Consider the following 20,373-nt stretch of genomic DNA (forward strand, 5'->3'; position numbering starts at 1 on the left):
CTCGGTTCACTATGTACCCATGCATATAAATCCTGGTGTTCAAACGACTCACCAAGTCTTTCAGATCTACCTTTTCTTCAAAGTTGTTCTTACCCGATTTGATACAAATACACCAGATGGTAGAAGTAAGCACGTGCCTGTTTTTAAGCACAACTATCAACTTCAATTCTTTCATTTCTAAACCAGCAGCACAATCCCTATGCTGACACTCAAGGGGCTTAAGTTTTTAGAAAGCTTCCAAGAGGGACTCGAAAAAGTCACATGGAGTTTCTCTCCAATTGAAGTAATTAAACTCATTACTTGACCAGATGGAAGATGAGTCGCTCCAAGGTATTATGGTTTGCTTGTGGAAGCTGTTCAAGGACACTGTAAATGGCACAGAGTTGCTCCTGTTTTTCTGGTAGTTCTGCACAAGGGGAGAAAGCACAAGATCATAATTGCTGTGCAACACTAGTGGAAAGCCGTCAAGCACTTTCTGACATTGTCTTCAAACTGTCTGCAACAGATAGAAATTAAATTCTTAGAAGCTGCACTGTCATTTCATTTACCAATTGTTATAACTGGATGTTAAAGTACCCCTCACAACACTGCAATTTTCCTACTTTTTCAGATGCTGCTGCTGTTAGCAACCATCAAGTGACACATCAAGATCTCCAGCAATACTTAGTGCCTTACTCCCACTGAAGTTCTCTCAAATCTTTAGATTCATTTATCTGGCTAGCTAGATCTGGTCCAGAACATCAAGGAGAAGAAAAAAAAAAAACTGTACAAAGGGAAAGGGCAGTTGTGTAGTGACGTTATGCTACAAAAAAAGGAATCTGAAAGCAAGGTCAAGTAAGCTAGAGGAGAAATTATCTGAAAAGTGCTTTACATAAAATGTCTAAAAACATTGCTGGAAGGAAGCTGTTTAGCCAACATGAGCATCTTAGAGGTTCTTTTCCCAAGGACATAGTAAGTTAAAGAAAAACCATTGCTTCAAACATTTCTAACACCTACCTACAGCTCGGAGAAAATCGTTGTACTGTGCAGATGTCATTAGTGGATCTGGTAATTCTCGTAGCCATTGCTTAAGGATCCCCGTAATAGTGTGAATAGGGTAATTCTCCAGTTTCACTGAGTTTGGATCTGAAAAGAAGTGTTTTATTTAGGGCAGTTCAATCCTTTGATGTACACAATGGGACCCCAAAGAAATAAGATTAGAAATGCTCAAATCTCCTGTTCACAGAATCCAAGTGGCAATTCAGAAGGAGAAAAAAAAAAAGTCTGCTGATAGTCACTTATAAGTACTAAGCAGCTTTTTCCAGCCAACAAAAATAATACAGCCTTCATGGCCACCAAAAAGCTGTTTTTAAAACACTAAAAAGTGGCAGATACTTTCAGATAGGAGAGAATTGCAGGGAAAACTGGTATCATGCAAGGAAGTCAAAAAGGTGGACAACATTGCCAGACCTGCTTGCAGCAACTGTTTCAGCTCCTTCATACGATTTGCTGATCCTGATTTCCTGTAAATGCCTTCTGTGTAGAGGCCGTGCATCTCCACATACTCTAGCAACTTCTCCATGACAATGGGGACTGAATTTCTCTCACTGGTCAGGGAACTCACACACACTCCAAAATGACGTGGTTCTGCATCCTGTTCATTCTGGAATTGATACAGGTCAAGCACTGTGAATACCTGTTCCCAAGCTAGAAAATTCCATTGTTTCATGCTACAATTAGCTTATGCTTCCAGAAACAAAAGCTGAGTGTTTTATTGTAGCTTGCTACAAGCCTTTGATCATAAGGCAAATTTTCTGAGCTGCAGCAATAAGGAAACTTTATGGTATACACTGCAGGATTTCTTTAACAGTTTGTCCAACACAGCACACACACTCTAAAAGAGAAAAGTTCCCAGATTAGCTCGAGTACCACCTTTTAGAAGAACTTTCTGTTTCTGCAACTGCAGGGCCTGCCTCCGACTATATGCAGACAGAGAAGGGAACTGTTTAAGCAATTTTTATTCAGTGCCTGGACATCCACTGTTCATTTGCTGAGAAAAAAAGGCAGCATTTTGTATGCATCACTTATGGTATCGCAGTACCGCATCCCAGATCTACAGTTCTTACCTTTTTTCCACAGGATGTACAGCTGCTCTGGATTTTGGACATGCATTTCTTGTGACAAGTCAACTTGCAAACTAGAGAAAGGAGCAATTGTTACAAGCATTCCAAATCACATTAAAATGCTAAGTGTCTTGTCTTATTTACTGACTATATAACCTGCATGTGCTGTTCACTAAGCCCCATCTGTACCAGCCAAAGTTACAAGTGATCTGCATGTATTGTAAACTAAGTGGCAAGAATGAGGTGTTTTTACTTACCACTGCAGAGACAGGCCTTTTCCATGGGCCAGATGTAGGATGAGCAGTGTTCACACGATTGCCGTATGCTCACTTGGTAGTTTGTGAATACGTGGCCATTGTGTTCTTCAATCTGGTGGGAGACAGGAAGAAACTAATGGACTTTTTTGCCTTATTATTATTTTTAATAAAACTATCTACCCTATCTTAGATTTTTCCATTTTTCTTTTAGAATTACAGCTGATGGCTTTGACCTTGAAACCAAATTTCACCTTATCTTAAGGCAGTTGGGTTTGCTGGGTCATTTCATAATTGACTTGCTGCCTTGGTTAAAGTTCATCAGTACAATGCATTAGCTATAGTTTGTTATTAATATTTAGTAGTTGTTTTCCTTTAAACAGTCCCATTATTGAGAAAGCCATTTGGTTCTAAAAGATGCTATGGACAAGCAAGAAAATGCTAGAGTACCACTTATCCCTGCATGAGAGATCTTTGATTTATGGAAAACAGTTTTATAGTGTCACGTCTTCATAAAAGAGGTAAGTGATTTAGCATGCAAATAAAACAGAACTTCAGTACGAAAATCAAGCTCTTCCAAGAGTGTTTTTCTCTGTGTTCTGTGAGCGCAGCTGAGGACTTAGATTATTGCGAAAGAAAAAAAAGCACTTACCGCGCGATCTTGTTTTCGTTTCTTCTTCTGGGCTTTGGTTTGCTGCAGTGAAGTACAGAACTGGCATTAGTCTTTGAAATTCAGACATTCCATTCCCTTTTTTTCCTATTCAGTTTCCCAGACTCTACTTCACCTCCAGACATTTAAGACACTATACTGCAGCTTCAGCTTGGTATGAGGGTTGTCTGAGCTCACACTGTCAACTTCCTAAAAATCAGTTGAGCTCACTGCCTGATGACAAAGCAATTCCATCTCTAAAACCTTCAGAGAACTCCTAAGTTTTCACCAAAGAAAATGCGCAAATGTTTTAAGATTCTGAAAATAAGAGCAAGTTAAATAATGAACAGTTCCAAAAAGGTGTATCAGCATTCAGAATTTGTTATACGCATGATTCGTGTATGGAAAGCATTTCCCAAATAATGAAGAATGCTATGGAAAAGCTTTCTGAGGTAACGTTCCTTACCCTACGAGAGTAACAGTGTTTAATCATTCCATAAGCCCGTAAAAGAATACGTTTTATACCTTGGGCTGCTCAGACTCCTCTTTTTTTGTATATCCTCTGATGAATTCATCCAGAAGGGATTGGAAGAGATTCAAAACCAGCTTCACTTCTTTCTCTTCCCTTTTTTTTGCTAGATTTGTAACTAGAAGCTGGTAATTTTCTACCAGATCTTTGTAGCCAACATGGATTTGCCCATTCTAGAGAAGGAACAAATATTGTTCAGAAGACAGTCTTTTTAGATACAGTTGACACAGTTTCATATTTTTATATGTTTAAGTTCAGAGGTGAGAAAGCACACTCATGATTAGAGTAAAAGATAATAGCCCATGACAGAAACAAGTTAGCACGCTTCCCTACTACACTGTAGAAGGGCACTTGGCTGAGACAAGGCAGTGTTAAGAATATTGGAAGAGCTGTTGGCACCTCTCTGGTGTTTAAAAGACAGCAGCATGAAGAGGCTGAAGACAGCAAAATCCATCCATTTCTAAAAATAAGTTACAGCTGAGTGAATGAAAAAACAGTCTGCTTAAGATTATGGCAGAACTGTAAAATGTTCTTTTTCAAGTCTAACATTCAGCTTTGAATTCTATGCTAAGAATTGCTGAATTGCTTTGTTAAAGAGCTGTAAGTCAAGCATTTAAACTGCACACGATCCATTAGCTACCAACTTTTCACTGTATTGAGACTTGTTACTTACAGGAGCAGAGTACATGGTCTTAAGACTTGTTACTTACAGGAGCAGAGTACATGGTCTTAATGTTTCCTCTAAACTTCTCTGTGGCTTCAAAAAACAAACATTCAACACCAGACTTCTGGGACCGTAAGTCATTGATCTAGAAGGCAAATACATCTGCATCAAATTTCATTAAAACAAGAACATCCAACCAGTGTTAAGTTTCAGTCACTGGGCTTAGTCATCTATGACCATTCCAATTATTTAAAACAATATTTCTTAATGTACTGTGATGATACAAAAATAGGAGTCAAGTAGTCAGGCTCTAGAGAACTATTAAACTCATGTTTTGTTTTGTTTTTTTAAATACAAGTTTTGCTTCCCACTTGTTCGTAAACAAATGAAGAACTAACATGAATGCCACCAGGATTTAAGGTAAGGTAATGCATTCAGAGACTTAAAGGAAAGAATAGGAAGGGCCTTAATACAGACCTAATTCGGTCAAGCTATCAAATCAATTCTCCTTTGCTTTAAATCATAATATAAATTCCTACCTAGAAAAGTAGTCTTTAAAATTCCACACAAACAGTGAACATAGACCTGAATTTTATCATAGTTGAGTGCCTTTTACCTTGTTTAGGAGGAACTCATCAAGGTGTTTCAGTTCATTGGCATTTGCAATCTCACGGACCATGGAAGCTCGCCAATTTTGAGACACACTTGAGATCTTGCTGATCTTTATAGTACGGTTTTTCTTTGTTTTACTGCTCTCTTTCACATGGCGCTCCCCTGCCTGAAGGCGACTTGGCTGTCCAGAAGAAGCTGGGAAAGAAATTAATTTGTATATTCAAGCAGGGTGACTGAATTCTGCAGTATTTGTTTCCATGCAAAAGGTTACAGAAAAGATGGATATTAGCAAGCTGGGGATTAAGTCCCAGAAACTCACCTTCTGAAACTTTCTGGGTTCCTCCTGTTTCTGGAAAGAGGACACAAGATACAAGGGAGAGACCATCTCCTTCATCAATCACATCAGGACTCTCCTTTGGAATTTTCTTGTCTGGCTTTTTCCCCAAAAGTCTACGCAAGGGACTTTTAAAAGCAGACCTGAACATAAAAGCAGACACAAGTTTGTCACACTAGTAATGGAAGCTGGCTCTACTACAAGAAAAGGCTCGTTTAACAGTACAGCTAACACCCACAATAGGATTAACCTCTATTGTGCATATTTCCTCTACGGTCCAAACTGCAGAAAAACTGAGCAGCAGAAAAAGGAAAGACAGTCTGAAAGCACATCTGGACATTCTGATATTTACTAGATTAGAGCATTACTTTCAACATACACGGAGACAACATATCACATATCCAAGACATCATTTCTGGCTCAGGATGCCCCTGAGTTGCAGAATGCCAGAAGCTGGAGGAGCAGGCCAGGGAAACAGCAGTATATGCTTGCTGAGTTCTTAAGCTTTTTCTCTTGGTGTCTTATTTCTCAGTCTGGATGACAGCACACTACATGGACCTTTGATCTGAGCCTGTATGGTGGTTCTTAAGTTAAAAAGAACCAGTTCAAAGACAAGTGTTATGCAAGAAGCAGAGAATGTGTTCCTCAACAGGGTCAGATATCACGCTTACATCAACACGAAGATAAGTCGACGAGCAACACAGCCACTCATGTAGCTGATGTCAACATGTATCTCTCCACAATCACAGTCTCACGACGCCCAATTCAAGTACCAGTGGAAAATCTCCTTTCCCCCCTTCTCCCCCCCCATTTTCTTAAAGGCAGGCCAGGCACACACAGAATACATACTTGGCATCTATTTGCTGACTTGTTGACTGCATGGAAACGGCTGCATCCACGGTAGATAAGAGGTCACTGGGCTTCTTTTGAACAGGATATTTCTTGTTGCCTTTTTCTTCTTCTGTTGTATCTGGTGATTGCTACAGTAGAGAGGAGGAGTCAAAAAACTACATATTGAGTGAAATAGATTCTTTAAATGGTTTTAAAAACTAGAATGGTGGAAAAAAGTTTGCTTCGTCAAGACAAAACACTTTACCCAATAGATATTAGCTTACTAATATAAGATCCATGTACATTTAATGCTTGATCAAGGGTTCATTTATTAAAAATTAAGTTTTCAAATTGTTGTATAATATCTGCTAATGAAATTTTTTTACATGAATATCAAACCAAAAAATCAACCTGAAAGGAACAGGCATACAGAACACACTATAGCCAATTATTCACAAATCTTTAATATTTATAAACAAGGATAATTAAGTATAAATATGTACAATAGCATCAGTACCTGATTCATGGCAACAGACTGGGCAAGTGTTGAGAGATCACTTAATGAAGATGAATTCCCCTTCTTTCTGCAATGTTACAAGATTAGTTTCAGATTACATATTTTATAGAAGTCTGTAGCCTCTTAGTATTTACCACCTTTTAAATAACCCACATATCAATGTTAGATCGGGGAGAGAATCCTGATCAACTCTTGCAACTCACTTTTAAATGCAAAATGTACCAGAGAAGTAAAAAAATGGGTATGTCAGATTTCCTGCCATATCAGAGGGATGATGCTTGCAAACTGCACGTCACTAAAACCTTGTATTCAATGGACAAGAGACACATGAAAATAAACTCCAGACACCACTTTAACTAAAGCCCTGACTCTCCGATTTTAATTTGGCAAGGCAGGCTTTGTATCTTTTGTTAGCTTCTGAAAACATTCTACCCATACAGATTCAACTGGAGGACTGGAAACTGGGAGCCAAGAAAAAGCAGCAGCTGTTCATAGCTCTATTTTCTCCCATAACATGTCCAGATGTACAGACTATCAGTTGTTCTCCATCTATTTTTAAACATTACAGATATCTGTTTTCTGAAAAAGTTAAAATAATTAGAAAGCTGCCCTTACTCTAGCTGATCCTGAGGAGACTTATCCGCACGTGTTCTTTCATCCAAAGACTGACTCAGCATATCATTCTGACCGGCATCAGACTGTCTCTTTCCTTTCCACTTCTCTCGCTTGTACTTTAGTTTCCCTGGGTCATCCACATATCTCTGGATTGGGGAAGAAGTGGGACTATCCAGATCTTTCGCTGCCTTCTGAACAAGACGTTTGTTTTTATCTGCCCAGCATTCAGCTGGAGTTTGAAAGCTCCCAGTAGCAGATAGCGTACTATGAAGATTCAGTGCAAGATTTGTCGGCCTTTCAGGTAAGTTAAAGCTTTGACTGCCTTTTATCTGGTTATTTTGGTTCCCTTGTGTTTTCATTCTATCAACTGCTTTATCATCTACTTTTTCCCCTTCTGATACAGGTGGTTGCTCAGGAATAGAACTGCTTTCTTTTATCTCGCTTGACGGTGGCGTGTCTGAAAGAGCTTTTTCTTCACTTGGACTTTTCTCTCCCTCACTGCTTCCTTGAAGGACAGTATCTTGTGCTGTGGATTTCTTTGGCACTGGAACAGTTTCCAGGACCTCTTCAAGAGAGGTCTGGTCCTCACGGCACAATAAAGATGGTTCTTCGAAGGAAAGAAGGACATGCTTATTCTGTAACTCGTTATGTTCCAGCCCCCTCTGCCGGCGAGATTCACGTTTCTCCCGGCTGTTTGTAACTTTCTCAGAGCCCTCTGTAACATTTTTCTGAGGCAACGTGGCTTTTTCAGATGAGCTCAGGTTTTCAGCTTGCTCATTTGGAGCTTGATCTCTGTCCCCAACAGCTTGATCCAGCTCTGACTTGTGTTTCACAGGCAACTGATCTGTTGCTGGTTCACCGTGCTCGTCCTTGCTCACATCATTCTCTCTGTCTTGATCTTCCTGCATTTCTCTCTGCTTTTCTTCAGCTTTCTGCTTTTCTAGAGCCATTTTCTGAAATCTGTTAAGAATTTTTAAGATGAAAACACAAATATTTAAGGCACAGTGGTCAAGAAAAGTACCCAACTGTTTAAATGCAGCCTAAACAGCAATACAGACACAAAGTACAAATACACTTACAGTCCCAGTGTACCTGCATGGATGTCTGCTTATTAGGACCGGCATGCATCAGTGCAGCTCAGCTGAATAATATTCAAGTACTATGCACTTAACCAGTTTCCACACACCACTAGCCATTTGATACTGACTGCAGTATCACATGGTAATAACTATCTTTAAGTTGTTTACTAAGTCAACATATCACACAGATACTGAGCTTGGCAGGTGAAGCCAAGTAGATAAACAGTTAAAACGCATGTTTTCATATCATATTGCTCCTCTTCCTTTACCTCTTACGCTGTAGATGACCCCTGACCATGGCTTGCAGGAGACAAATTCTCCTCTTCTGCTGAAGGTAGCATTTTCGCTCCCTGTACCTTCGCCATGCTGACTGAATATAAATGGCAGCATTATTCCTCTGCAGTGCCATCCTAACACAACGGGAACGCCAGCAAGCCTAAGAAGGGAGATTTCTAAAGTAAGGAAGGGGTACTTGAAGTGGGGAGTGTTATTTGAGGGGGTTGGTTTGTTTGTTAGGAAAAGATTGGCAATTCTCAAAGATACCTGTAAAACAATGGCTGCCTGCCTTGTTCTGAGAAAGCGTCTCCTTTCTAAAACCATCCTGAGCCAGCTCTGAAGGAGAATGATTTTCCTGATCACTTCTTTGTGTAGTGTATCCTGTAGTATCTGTCGTTCAGCCTCTTTCATAAAAACCTGCTCAGTTAAAGAAAAGTTCATCAATAAACAGTTAATAGGCACCTTTCAGCCCCCACTGGAGGCATCTCCACAAGCTAAAAAAAAGAGAATGGTAATAGTTATTACTGAACCAAACCTTATCAGCTGACAGCAATTAGCACGCCCAAAAAGTAAAAGTCCTTTTGTTTTACCAAATCTCAGCGTTTAGATTCTAAAACATACAACTGTACTTACAGCCTTCAAATCACAGAACCCTTCTAACATGAAAACACTGACCTGTTTGACAAATGCCAATAGCAACAATTTCCCAAAAGTAATATCCACACAATACAGAATTGTACTGTATTGCAAGAAGACAGGTTGGTATCACAAACAATGAGACAACTAACAATGTCTGTGCCAACATTTACACGAGTTAAAATAGCTAATTTAAATACAAAATGCAGAAAAGAGCAACACCTGTAAATGAACTGCACTAAATTTTGCAGTTTACATCGGTATTTCTTATTGGCTTATGGAAAGTTTCACAGACCTTGGTCATCCCTATTTGATAGTAGTTTTCATCCAGTTTTAGTTTATTCAAATAAACACAAATGTCTTCCTTAGAGGCTTTAGCATTTTTGGGCAGTAACACCTGAAACTGGTCTATGAATTCCTGTGAATTCAAAGAGATCAAAGTTAGAAGGCAATTCACAAGTTTAGAGTTTTAACTAGATTTCTAAAATTAAGCTAAGACATCTGAGCTACAGGGGTTTGAAAGTACTTATCTTCTCACTCCAAATTGAGCTATTTTTCCCTACTCTGTAAAATGCGGGCTTCATTCAGCCTCCAGTTAACAGTAAATATCACCTACATGTGATCTATAAAGCTACACGCAGAGTATTTTATAGGAAACTAATTCACATACGAGACAGTAAAGTACAGCACTGATTGCTTAGAGAGCACTCAGAACGCTTTCCTTCATGCAACAAGTAGAACAACTTACTGGTAGATGACTCGCACAATAGTTTAGACTACAACTTGTTATCATGCAGGCTCTGTCAAAACTACAATGAATTTTTACAGTTCACCCCAAGTGGTCATGAGCTTCATAAGAGAGACACAAAAGACTCTGAGGCAATGTGTGTTTTTCCAAAAAGAGCAGATATTTCTGAAAGCATAATACACTTCCAGTTCCTCACGTACCTGGAATGTATATTTGGCACTGTAGCCAGATCTTCTGATTCGCACAGTTTCTAGCATGCCAGTGTATCTTAACTGTTGAAGCACCAAGCTTTCATCAAAAAGCATCTCTTTCTGAAAAAGATCAGCAGTCAACACCTAGCAAATGCCTGAAGAGTCCTATTTCTGTCCAGTAGAAAAAGCACATTCTGTTTTCACACCCTAGTTACGTTTCACCTTCGTACAGAATGACAGCAAACAAGTTGAAAGAAATATATTACAGGGCTAGAAGACTTAGATCCTCAGCAGTCAGGTCAGATCAGCTCAGCTCTTAAGGCAGTCTTACCTTCTCAGCATTGGAGCGGATGCAACGGATGAAGAACGGCTCAGCTTTACCCAGTGTCTCCAGTAACTTATTAAGTGAAGTCTGAAATGAAATATTCAGAAACATATTTTTCTTCAGATATCAGCATTTTGAGTTGCATACGACAGCAGTACAGCTTCTTCCTCAGAGATATGGTTGTTTCAGATCTGATGGCCATACAAAATCCTATTTCATCCAATACAGAGATTCTCCCATACTGCACAGCAGATCTCTGTATTTGTTTTTACCTTTCCTCAAGATAATGGAAAGTGGGCTTTGCATATGCTGTTACAATAGCACTAGATCTGCATACAAGGATGAGGCTGATTGTACAGAGAACTAACACATTTCATAGCATACGGGTAGTCTCTAAATGTAGTCTAACTTTAATCAAGTAATAAATCCTACTGCAAACAAATCCCAGGAATAAGAAACATTTTGTTTTTTCAAGCAAGATCAGCCTAGATCAGACCAGGAAGGTCTGTTCCCATGAGGTCAGGGTGCACCCAGAGGTGTGTACCACCACATGAGCCACCTACCTGGAACTGTGCACTTATGCTGGGAGGTTTCTTCTTTTTGTGTAAGTGCAAGAGGGATTTTGTAGTTCGATCATGCAGAGTCATGCTTACTATGAGCTTCAGAGATTTGGAATCCAGCAAGTTCTAGAAGAAAGTTTTCATAATCAACAAAGTGCAAGCCTCTTAACTGAAGGGGAAATATTTCCATCTGCATCAAAATAAGAATGAAAGCAACAACCTAGAGCTCCACGTTCAATGCCATGTTACACTTCATGACTATTTCTGATTTGGACCAAAGCATCTTCTTAAGAGTGAAACTTTTCCATTGCCCCATCCCAAGAGCATAAGGTGAACAAGATGAATTACATAATCACTGTGTTTGCCTTCCATGACCTGATTAGAAATGGCTTTATGTATTTATGGCATCTCTAGTCTAATTAAACAGATGCCAGTTACAATTTTTTCCTGTTCAGCTCTTCTTATAAAGGTGAACATTCACCTATCCTTTAGACTGTCAAAAAGGAAGTTTTAGAGGGTAAATGATACAACTTCCCTAAACTATGAAACAGTATTTTCTGAAGTGAGTTCTGTCAATCAAAATGAATATTCACAGTGAAAAAAAACAAAAAACAAGAGAAATCTAGATTTACTGAATAACTTTACCTTGGGAATGATCTGCTTTTGTTTGATACCTCTACCTTTCCTGTTAAAATATTAAAGATCATTTAAGAAAAAAATACACATGATTTTTGGTTATTTCAGCAAGCCATAAATTGGTGCAATTTATGAGGCAAGATGAAGGATAGAAGAAAATTAGCACAACAGCATCAGGGTGTGTTCATGCACGTCTCTTACGAGTGATCAATGCAAGAATGCAAACTGCTTTGCAACAAGATTTTTTTTTTTTTTTAAATAAATGCTGTAGGTATTGGAAGCTTTCAAAAGTGAAACATTGTCTCTAAAGTTAAAGCTATTAAAAACTGCTCTGTTGCATAGAATAACTTATACAAAAATAGTCTGTTTATCTAACTGTACAGTCATTGAACTCTCATCATAAGACTAAGGCACTATCAAATTAAAATACTTGATTCAGAAGTTATTGCTGCTTGCACCAGAACCCCTGTGAAAGCACTTAACTGCTCACAGAAGGACAACACATGCCCCAGCATTCCACTTACGAATTCTGATACATCTGAGATCATCCCCAGAACTTCCTGTGGCACTACACAAACCTGAGGCATAGCTCTCATCCACACAGACAGTGAACTAGAAGCAGAAGCTGTCAGAAACAAGGCTGTAGTTCACATCCTCCTAATTCTAAGCACGTTAACTCCGTGATGTAAGGCATGTTCCAACTCCATGCCGCCCAGTTTACGTTTATTTATTATACGACAGACCGGACTGATTTTCTTACACATGCATAGGCGTGCACACGTAAAGAGTTGAATTTCAGGAAACCATTAGTTATAACTTGTGAGAAATTTCATTGTCGAACGTTTTGCAACAACAAGCTTGTACTACATACTTGGGTTTTAAAGCAAGTTTACATGAAAAGTAGGTTTAGCTTTCAGCTAATGCAATGAAGCAACAAAGCATTCTCTATAGCCTTTGTATTTTTAGAAGGAATTATTTTGTTCTTAATTGTCTTGTTTAGTTTTTTGCAGAAGACGAACTTGGGACAAGTATATTTTCTATGGACTAGGATAACTGCTTGGTTATTGTTGCACTTTCAAAGCAATACCTAGAGCACCAGAACTCACATGAAGTGGGAGCGGTGTTGAAGTCGACTGAGTGACCGAAGCAGCTTACAGGGATCACCACCCTGCCATGGAAGTCCTTTTATACTTGCGATGATTTGTTCATGCATGTCTCTAAAATGATTCACAGCAACACAAAGATGGCAAACAAAGATACACAGCCATGAGAGAGGGGAAAAAAAGGAGTTAAAAAAACAAGAGATCCCATCACCAAGTGTGCGCCAAACAGTAGCAGGTCAATCCCAGACTACTTTTTCCTAAGCATGAATGATTCTGATGTCAAGTCAGCACTTTCTACTCTGTTAGTGCCCCAAAATTTAATTACCAGGGTCTTATACTAAACTTACTCTCTAATTCTACCTTTTCATGTAAATTCTTGAGCCGTCAATTCAGAAAACGGAGGGAAATTTAGCAAAATGTACTTAATGTGCAAGGAACATGTTTGTTAAGCTAAGTAGCCTTTTCAGATAGATATAAGCTTCTTTACAATGAAGCAGTAAGTATTTTTATATATAGATTTGACTACTAAAATGAGGCTGCTTAAGCAGACTTACATGAGAAAAGTAAGTTAAAAACTAGCTATTACAGGAATACTTGATGAAGTTTTGTTTTTAATTTCCATTTCAAACTTACTTCACACATTTAGCTTTCCAAAGTAAGCCTGGGATGGTCCCTAATTCGTGGCAGATTCCATTATTTTAAGCATGCACCGTGCTTGTGAAGTGTTGCATCTTGGCACAGAACTTACCTTCTTTACTCTCCAGAGAGGCACAAACCAAAAATAACAGAAGCGTAAGAATCACTTCTGACTGTTAGATGTTATCACCATTCTGAGCTGCTCACTGAGGCAGCAACATTATTAGACAGTTGCTTGCTTCCCTTGGTACCTCTGAACATTTTTGAGTATCAGGATTTTGTTTTAAGATATCACAAGAAAACAGGTATGTTACGCTATGACCAATCCTTTCACCCAAATTGTATCTTTAGTTCTTAGTTGCCACAAGTGACAGAGACTGTCCAGGATGAAGTCATTATGAAGCAACATGAAGTCACTACTTTGTGTACTTCATGGCCTCACTTTTACACAGAGCATGCTCAGAAGGTCAGTCTGTCCAGGAATGTGCCTCCCTGGCCTTTAAGTGCAGGCCTATTTCTACTTACTTCTTGTTTTCATAAAAAGAAATGATGTCTTCAAAAGCATTTATATCGAAATCCTCAGAACAATCAAATGAGAAATCAAGCATTGAGCAGCTGCAAAAGGAACATGTATAAAACCTAAATACTCTATAGAAAGGCAAATATGCCTATACAGAGCAATGTGTGGAGGCAGTTCTGTAGGACTTGCCCTGGCTCCTAATCATGTCATAAGGCTGCAAAAAATCATGAGTGCTCCTACGAATCCTTCGGTGACACAAACTAGCTGCAGAGGAACACACAATGCTAAAAGCAACATATACAAAGTACAGACAGAGAACTCAAAAACCTAGTGGTAAATGGACCTGAGGCTATGTCACCAACATCTGGTAGTACTGGGTCTTACATAAAATAAGCTAGAGTATTGGTTTGATAGTATTAAAAAGGCCAAACAAAACAAGACAGAAGAAATAAAACTTGCTATCCTTGTGGTAAGATCTAGTTGACATTTGATATATGAAAATGCAACTCAGCAATTCAGGTCTTTTCCCTGATACAGGTTAAGTACGTGTTTCTCACCGATAAACTTTTTCTACTGGTGTATTTGATCTCTGGAGTTCTCCAAGGGGAACTCTGGGTCCTTGACGTACCACTCCTGTTACGAAATAATCAACAAGTTGAATTTTGACAAAGATATGAGCATAACGAACAAAAAAAACCCCACCAACTGTAACAAGCAAAATATCTATCCAAGGGCCTGGAGTTTTTGTCTAGTACTTTAGCTATCAAGCTAGACCACTTCATTTCTCAAACTCCCTACTACTAGAAAGTAAATGCAGCTGCTCAGAAAAGCATTTCAAAATTAGTATTTAATCCTGAATACTCATTTGAAACTTCAGGGAGGTCTGAGAAAATCAAAACTAGTGATAAGATGAGCACACATACTAGAACTAGTAATATCTTCCCCAACTTTTACAAATAGGACTTTTACAAATAGGACTTCAAATTCGGCACAGCCTACTGGAAATGGTGCACTTATTGGAGGAGAAAGTGTGAATGAGCTCAGATAAAACAGTGACAATCCTTTTGGTGTGTGAATGTTAAGCCATTTTCACAAGTCAGTTTTGTCCTTAGTACCAAACCGAGATCACATCTGGACGGTAAGGTTTTGCCGTCAACTGGTTCTGTCAACAAGCACTAACCAACTGTTAGTGGCATTTCCAGAGCATTTTTTCATACCATACCTGCAGTCTTCTGAGCTCTCTGGCGTCCAGCTTCTGCAAAGACAGCCATTGCTCGAATAGCTGCCCGCAGAACTGCCCAGCGGAACACAGCTACAGGGTCCATTCCTATCAGCTCCCGAACGTAAGCACTGTCACTGCTTCGCAGTAAAGCAACAATATCTGGTCTCATGTAATCCATATTTTTCTCTCTGAAATCCTGCAAAACAGGAACGCTGAACCACAAGCTCTCAGGAAAGCTGTGTTTTGATCCAAGATATTAATTACTGTTCAGAATAATTCATTATTCTAAATAATTCTCACTATAATGAGCATTATCCTCAAGTCTAGACCATCACCAAAAAAAAAAAATCTAAAGTACATCTGAGGACACATCCGATCCAGCCCATTCCCAGCAAATTTTCTACACCCTGACAAAAACTATCAGAAAGGTAAGGAAATTTTTTTTGTGGCCATCAGATCTATCACCTACTTTTATCTGGTATTTAACTTTCCCGGCAAAGTGTCGAATAATAAAAGCAGGCTCCATCACTGGGGTTCCAACAAAAAACTTGTTCTCCTCATGCTGCTGTTTGAATTTTGCAAGTAGAGTTTGGTTGGTGGCATGTGGAAAACTAGGAATACAAAACAAAAGACGTCAGCTATTTTTCTCCAAATATAGGTACGTTTATTGAGGTGCAAGGTGACAGACTGAAGAACGCCTATTGATCCTTGCGGAAAGTATTTTATTGTCCAAGATCTCTACACTTAATTGAGACTTACACACCTGCTTTGAATATTAGAGGTGGGCTTAATTTCTGGACCAAAACCAAACAGCTCCACACATAGCAGAATATTCTGAGGTTTCAAGTGTATGTCAATGCTTCCTCCCACTTCACCAGTCGAGTTTAGTTAGCACCGCATTAACTATTTACCACGTTTGCTACTTGATGTTCCAAAGACTTACATACATGCATTTTACTTTAATTGTAATTCCATGGTAAAACACAAAGGTGAAAGTTTCTAAGACTGCTTAAGCCAAAGTTCAGTTCTAGCATCAACTGATATCACTACCATATTGGAGTCATTAGAAGCAAACTAGAGTGTAGATCATAGTCATAAGATGACCCTTTGCTTCCCACAACATTCCTCTCCTTTTTAAAGTGCTCTATTTCTGTTCCCTTCCACAGTCCTTCCCTCCTCCCTGCCACACATTTTTTTTTCAGAAGATGTTTGTTGCTTACTTGCTTTCTTCATCCAGAAGATAGAAGAGGCCAGTGGGCTTCTTGCTGATTAAGTGAATGCAGGCCACATTATCAGTATAGTCAATATTGTGCCAAGTGATCCCTTCACTCTTATATTCCTCCTGTGTAGCTCAAGAAAATTCCCTCATCAGTACAGTGCCCTGACCTTTAATGTCTTGTGGTCTAAGTGCTTAAAAGACATCCTTGAACAGCTATGGCAAGTTGAGTTTGTTAGTTCAGGCAGCAGAATCAAAAATAAGGAAAATTTATAAATAAGAACAGAACAGCAGGCATATTGGGTCAGATCAAAGGTCCACCTAGGCAAGTCGCTCAACAGCGGATGCTTGGGCTAAAACTATTTAAAAACCAGAACAGTGAAAAGAATGTTTTGCTGTGCCTTCCCAGCAATCAGCAGTCTACAAACTTGGAGTTAGACATTACATCTACATCATTACATTAAAACCCTAGGTAGACATATATTGGAGGAATTTAAGTCTACTTTTCTCTTCCGTAGTTCTTGTATTATGAGAAATGACAAATATTTAATATTAAAAGTTCCAGAATTTCCAAATTGCACTGTCAGACGAAATAACAGAAGTTTCAAAACAGGCAGTTAAGCCCTACACAACATCAACACCAGAACTTCCCTAAGGAAGCAATGTATATTGCTTAGGTTCAGAAAATTTGGAGCTCTCTTTGACAAGAGAATACGAAGCTCTTCTGCTGAAACGACAATGCATCAAATGCTTGACAGGACAAGCTTCCCATTAAGATATGGAACCAAAAATATCAGTTTTTCTCAGTGCTGTAAATGCCCACAGAAAAAGCTAACAATAAGGTACTAACGTAAAGAAAAGATATCCCACAGAAAATTAAGTAAATAAGTTTTATGTTTAAGAAAAGACAAAGAGCACCTCTCACTGTTCTAGATGATGATGATGATGATAAGAAATGGATTATTTTTAAGTAGGTAGAATTCAGTCTGTGTAATGACAGATGGCACAGTGTGCATGCCACATCACAGAACTGAAATGTCATTTTCCACAGACAAAAAAGCCATTCTTTAAAAAGATACAGAGATCTCCCCTGAGGGCCCTCACGCTGCAAGAGATACAGGAAATGGGTCATTCAAGGATTACGCTTATTTGGAAAAATGGCATTAGAAAAAAGAAAACAATGTAACTATTTACTCTAGTTAGCGTGGATAGCCACTTCTGTCCTAAGTTATAAAACAGGGACCTCAACATTATGTTTACATATGAAAGTTGTATGTTTAGTAATTTTCTTCTCTTTAAAATGCTTGTTTAAAGTTATCTACATGTAGTTGATAAAATACCGCATGCTACAGAATGACTTCCTTCCTTCAGCAGAGCGACCTGAGAATAACATTTTAGCACAAACCAGAAAAAATCCACGTCTAGAGCACAAAACCCCCCAAACCTCAGTCTAGAAACAGGATCTGTTAGCTCTTGCAGCACTCAAAGCACTCTAAGAAGATGATACCATCTGCAAACAAGTAAATCAACATATGCCAGTAATATCAGGACTTCAGAACTACTGCCAATATCAACATACAGTTGTATCCCCTAAATGCAGTCAGGTGGAAGAAGCAAAGACTGATTATCAAATATTTATAAACTGACAAAAATACAAGAAACTGTTTCCCAACCATTAAAAAAACAAAAAAAAAAACCCCCGAAACAAACCCCCCCCCTACCATTAAAAAAAAAAAACAAAACACACCAACAAAAACCCCCTGAAACAAACACTTCGCCTACAGATTTTCTATCTCAAAGTTTACAGTTTCACCTGACTTCTGTCTGGGGTTGCCTGAATGTCTTTTTAGTTTCTTGCAGTCAAGCAGAAACTTAACGTTAGCCCTCTGAAGAAAGACCCTGCTATCATTAGTATATGTAGAACACTAAATACAGCAAAGCTGCAACCCTCAAACAATACCATAATAAGCAATAATAAAACAAGAAATTAAAAAATAAGACTTTTGGAAATATATTCAAGCAAATGTAAAAATTATGCCATTAGATTCTGCAGAATAGTGGCTAAGTTGCATAATATATGAGCACTTGATAAAAACAAGTTTTTGTTTCAGCAACTCTAGTTTCTTACCTGTTCCAATTTGAAAATATGCTGATTGAAATAATACTGAAGCTGCTCATTTGCATAATTTATACAGAACTGTTCAAAACTGTTGGTTTCAAAGTCTTCAAATCCAAAAATATCAAGTACACCAATGGACAAACACTAAAAGAAGATGTGGAAATCTAGTTAAGCAATCTGTCATCGAGTGACTTAACCCACAACAGCTAGCCATTACAAAAAGCACTGCAGTGTATGCTAACAGATTTTGAATATCTAACAGTTATGTCTATTGTGAAAACAGAGACGATTAAATATTGCCAAGAAATTTACCATGGACTTCAGAAAAATCAAAATTTATCCCAGATATCTGAACATGTCACCTATAGCATTCTCGGTTAGCTCTAAATACACAACTGCCTACAAAGACTTGTTTCTGTGAGAAACTTACTGTAACAGATTCCTCCATGTCCTTCTTATTAAGGAGCGCATGATTAATTCGCAGAACAATCCAATCAAACAGAGCACTGTATAAGGACTTTGCCATTGAATCACGAGCTGTTATTGCCTGCAGATGAAACAATGTTCAGAACTTTGTTTAAAAAAAGCATTTCTATTTCAAGACCAGTGTCACTCAAAGGTTACAATCCTATCAGATACAAATAAAAACAAAGTTTTCCTTTAATGCTCTTTAACTTTCCAAACATCCCTCACTAAATGTGAAAGTGTACCATATTAGCTTTTTTATCCAAAAAAGCAAGTTTCAGTTATTTAAAATCATTCTACCAGTGTTCTTTTACTCACCTCATTGAGACTATATGGCAAAATAAGCTTATCATTAGCGGTCACAGTTTTTCTTTTTGTTAGCACTTCCACTAGAATTTCTCGTCTAACCTTCAAAACAAGCAAGAACAAGAGTTACTGTCACCTTCAAACTCCCCAATGAGTCATCTGATAGCAACAGTGGACATTACCATTTCCTCAGAGAAGCCCAAGCTCTTTGACAACAGCTACATTAATCATTCATCAATAGCTTTACAAGTTCTTCAACTTCTTTAAATTATTCTCAGCTTAGATTAATTCAGATGTTTCCCGATGGTGGCCAACAACAAATCTCCAGTAAATTTATTCCTGCTCAGCTCTATGATTACTGAGTAAACAAATTCTATTTCCATGCTATATTCCATCCCTAACACCAACAATTTCACTAATTTCATCCATTTCCCCTCCCATAAAATAAATGTTGTGGAAGTACCATAAACCAGATCTAGAAATAGCAAACTGGGCAACAAGATATTAAAGTAAAAAGTTGAGGTAGAGCATGACAAAAAGGTGTACCGAACATTAGAGCTAAAGAGAAATACGGTACTTTCAAAAGCTGGGAAAGAATGTCCAACACTTCAGGAGGTCCTACTTCCAACCCTTCATCACGACCTGTAGCCTTCTTCTTGTAGGTAACGTTGCCCAAATAAAGAATAGCTGAAAGTATTGAAAAAATCCTAAGGAAGAAAATTTGAATTTTATAAGAATTTTTCTTATGAGGTCATTATAACAGGTTAGCAGACTTAATTCTACTTCAAGAGTTTGTCCGTAAGCCGTCAAATACTCAGCTCTCCTTGCTTCCTACCAGACTAAATGCAATCCCAACGTATATGCAGTTTATTGCAATTCATGAACATTAACTAGCTACCAGTAACAAAAGCTTAAAGGATTCTACTTACTGTTTTTTTGTTGCTGAAAGGAAGCCAACCATCTCCATGGCCTGTTTTAATCTTTCAAAGTCATGTCGGAGATCTTCTCCATCTTCAATTTTCAAGTTGTGCTGTGAAGAGAGATCCATAACTAAAGGCAAAGAATGAAGCCCAAACATCACAACAAAACAAGTATAATCTGTTCTGCTTGCTTTCATCTTTAACACAACGGACAGACAACACTTATCAATGCATTTGTAAATCCCTGTCACAGATTACCTGATTGAGGTAGAAATAATCTTCAGGTTGCTTGAGGTGAAATTCTTTAC

The 20,373-nt window shown here is 38.4% G+C and overlaps 1 protein-coding gene across 1 annotated transcript in view; it reads right to left on the reverse strand.

Annotated features, from left to right (window-relative positions):
• The window catches only part of MYO9B (myosin IXB), a 44,981-nt gene that overhangs the window by 4,283 nt on the left and 20,325 nt on the right, over positions 1-20,373 (reverse strand). Inside the window, 31 exon segments of the mRNA XM_009335303.1 lie at positions 301-406; positions 997-1,125; positions 1,450-1,642; positions 2,106-2,176; positions 2,360-2,471; positions 3,009-3,050; positions 3,531-3,707; positions 4,245-4,343; positions 4,815-5,005; positions 5,130-5,287; positions 5,994-6,124; positions 6,493-6,559; positions 7,108-8,067; positions 8,456-8,622; positions 8,730-8,879; positions 9,394-9,516; positions 10,047-10,157; positions 10,369-10,449; positions 10,926-11,048; positions 11,568-11,607; positions 12,665-12,775; positions 14,375-14,450; positions 15,040-15,235; positions 15,509-15,650; positions 16,260-16,381; positions 18,384-18,518; positions 18,805-18,921; positions 19,158-19,247; positions 19,723-19,852; positions 20,075-20,175; positions 20,324-20,373. The exon segment at positions 20,324-20,373 is cut by the window's right edge and continues 13 nt beyond it. Of these exon segments, the coding sequence (XP_009333578.1) occupies positions 301-406; positions 997-1,125; positions 1,450-1,642; positions 2,106-2,176; positions 2,360-2,471; positions 3,009-3,050; positions 3,531-3,707; positions 4,245-4,343; positions 4,815-5,005; positions 5,130-5,287; positions 5,994-6,124; positions 6,493-6,559; positions 7,108-8,067; positions 8,456-8,622; positions 8,730-8,879; positions 9,394-9,516; positions 10,047-10,157; positions 10,369-10,449; positions 10,926-11,048; positions 11,568-11,607; positions 12,665-12,775; positions 14,375-14,450; positions 15,040-15,235; positions 15,509-15,650; positions 16,260-16,381; positions 18,384-18,518; positions 18,805-18,921; positions 19,158-19,247; positions 19,723-19,852; positions 20,075-20,175; positions 20,324-20,373 (4,501 nt within the window).

Source organism: Pygoscelis adeliae, unplaced genomic scaffold (assembly GCF_000699105.1).
Source record: "Pygoscelis adeliae isolate BGI_AS28 unplaced genomic scaffold, ASM69910v1 Scaffold582, whole genome shotgun sequence".
Lineage (NCBI taxonomy): Eukaryota > Metazoa > Chordata > Aves > Sphenisciformes > Spheniscidae > Pygoscelis > Pygoscelis adeliae.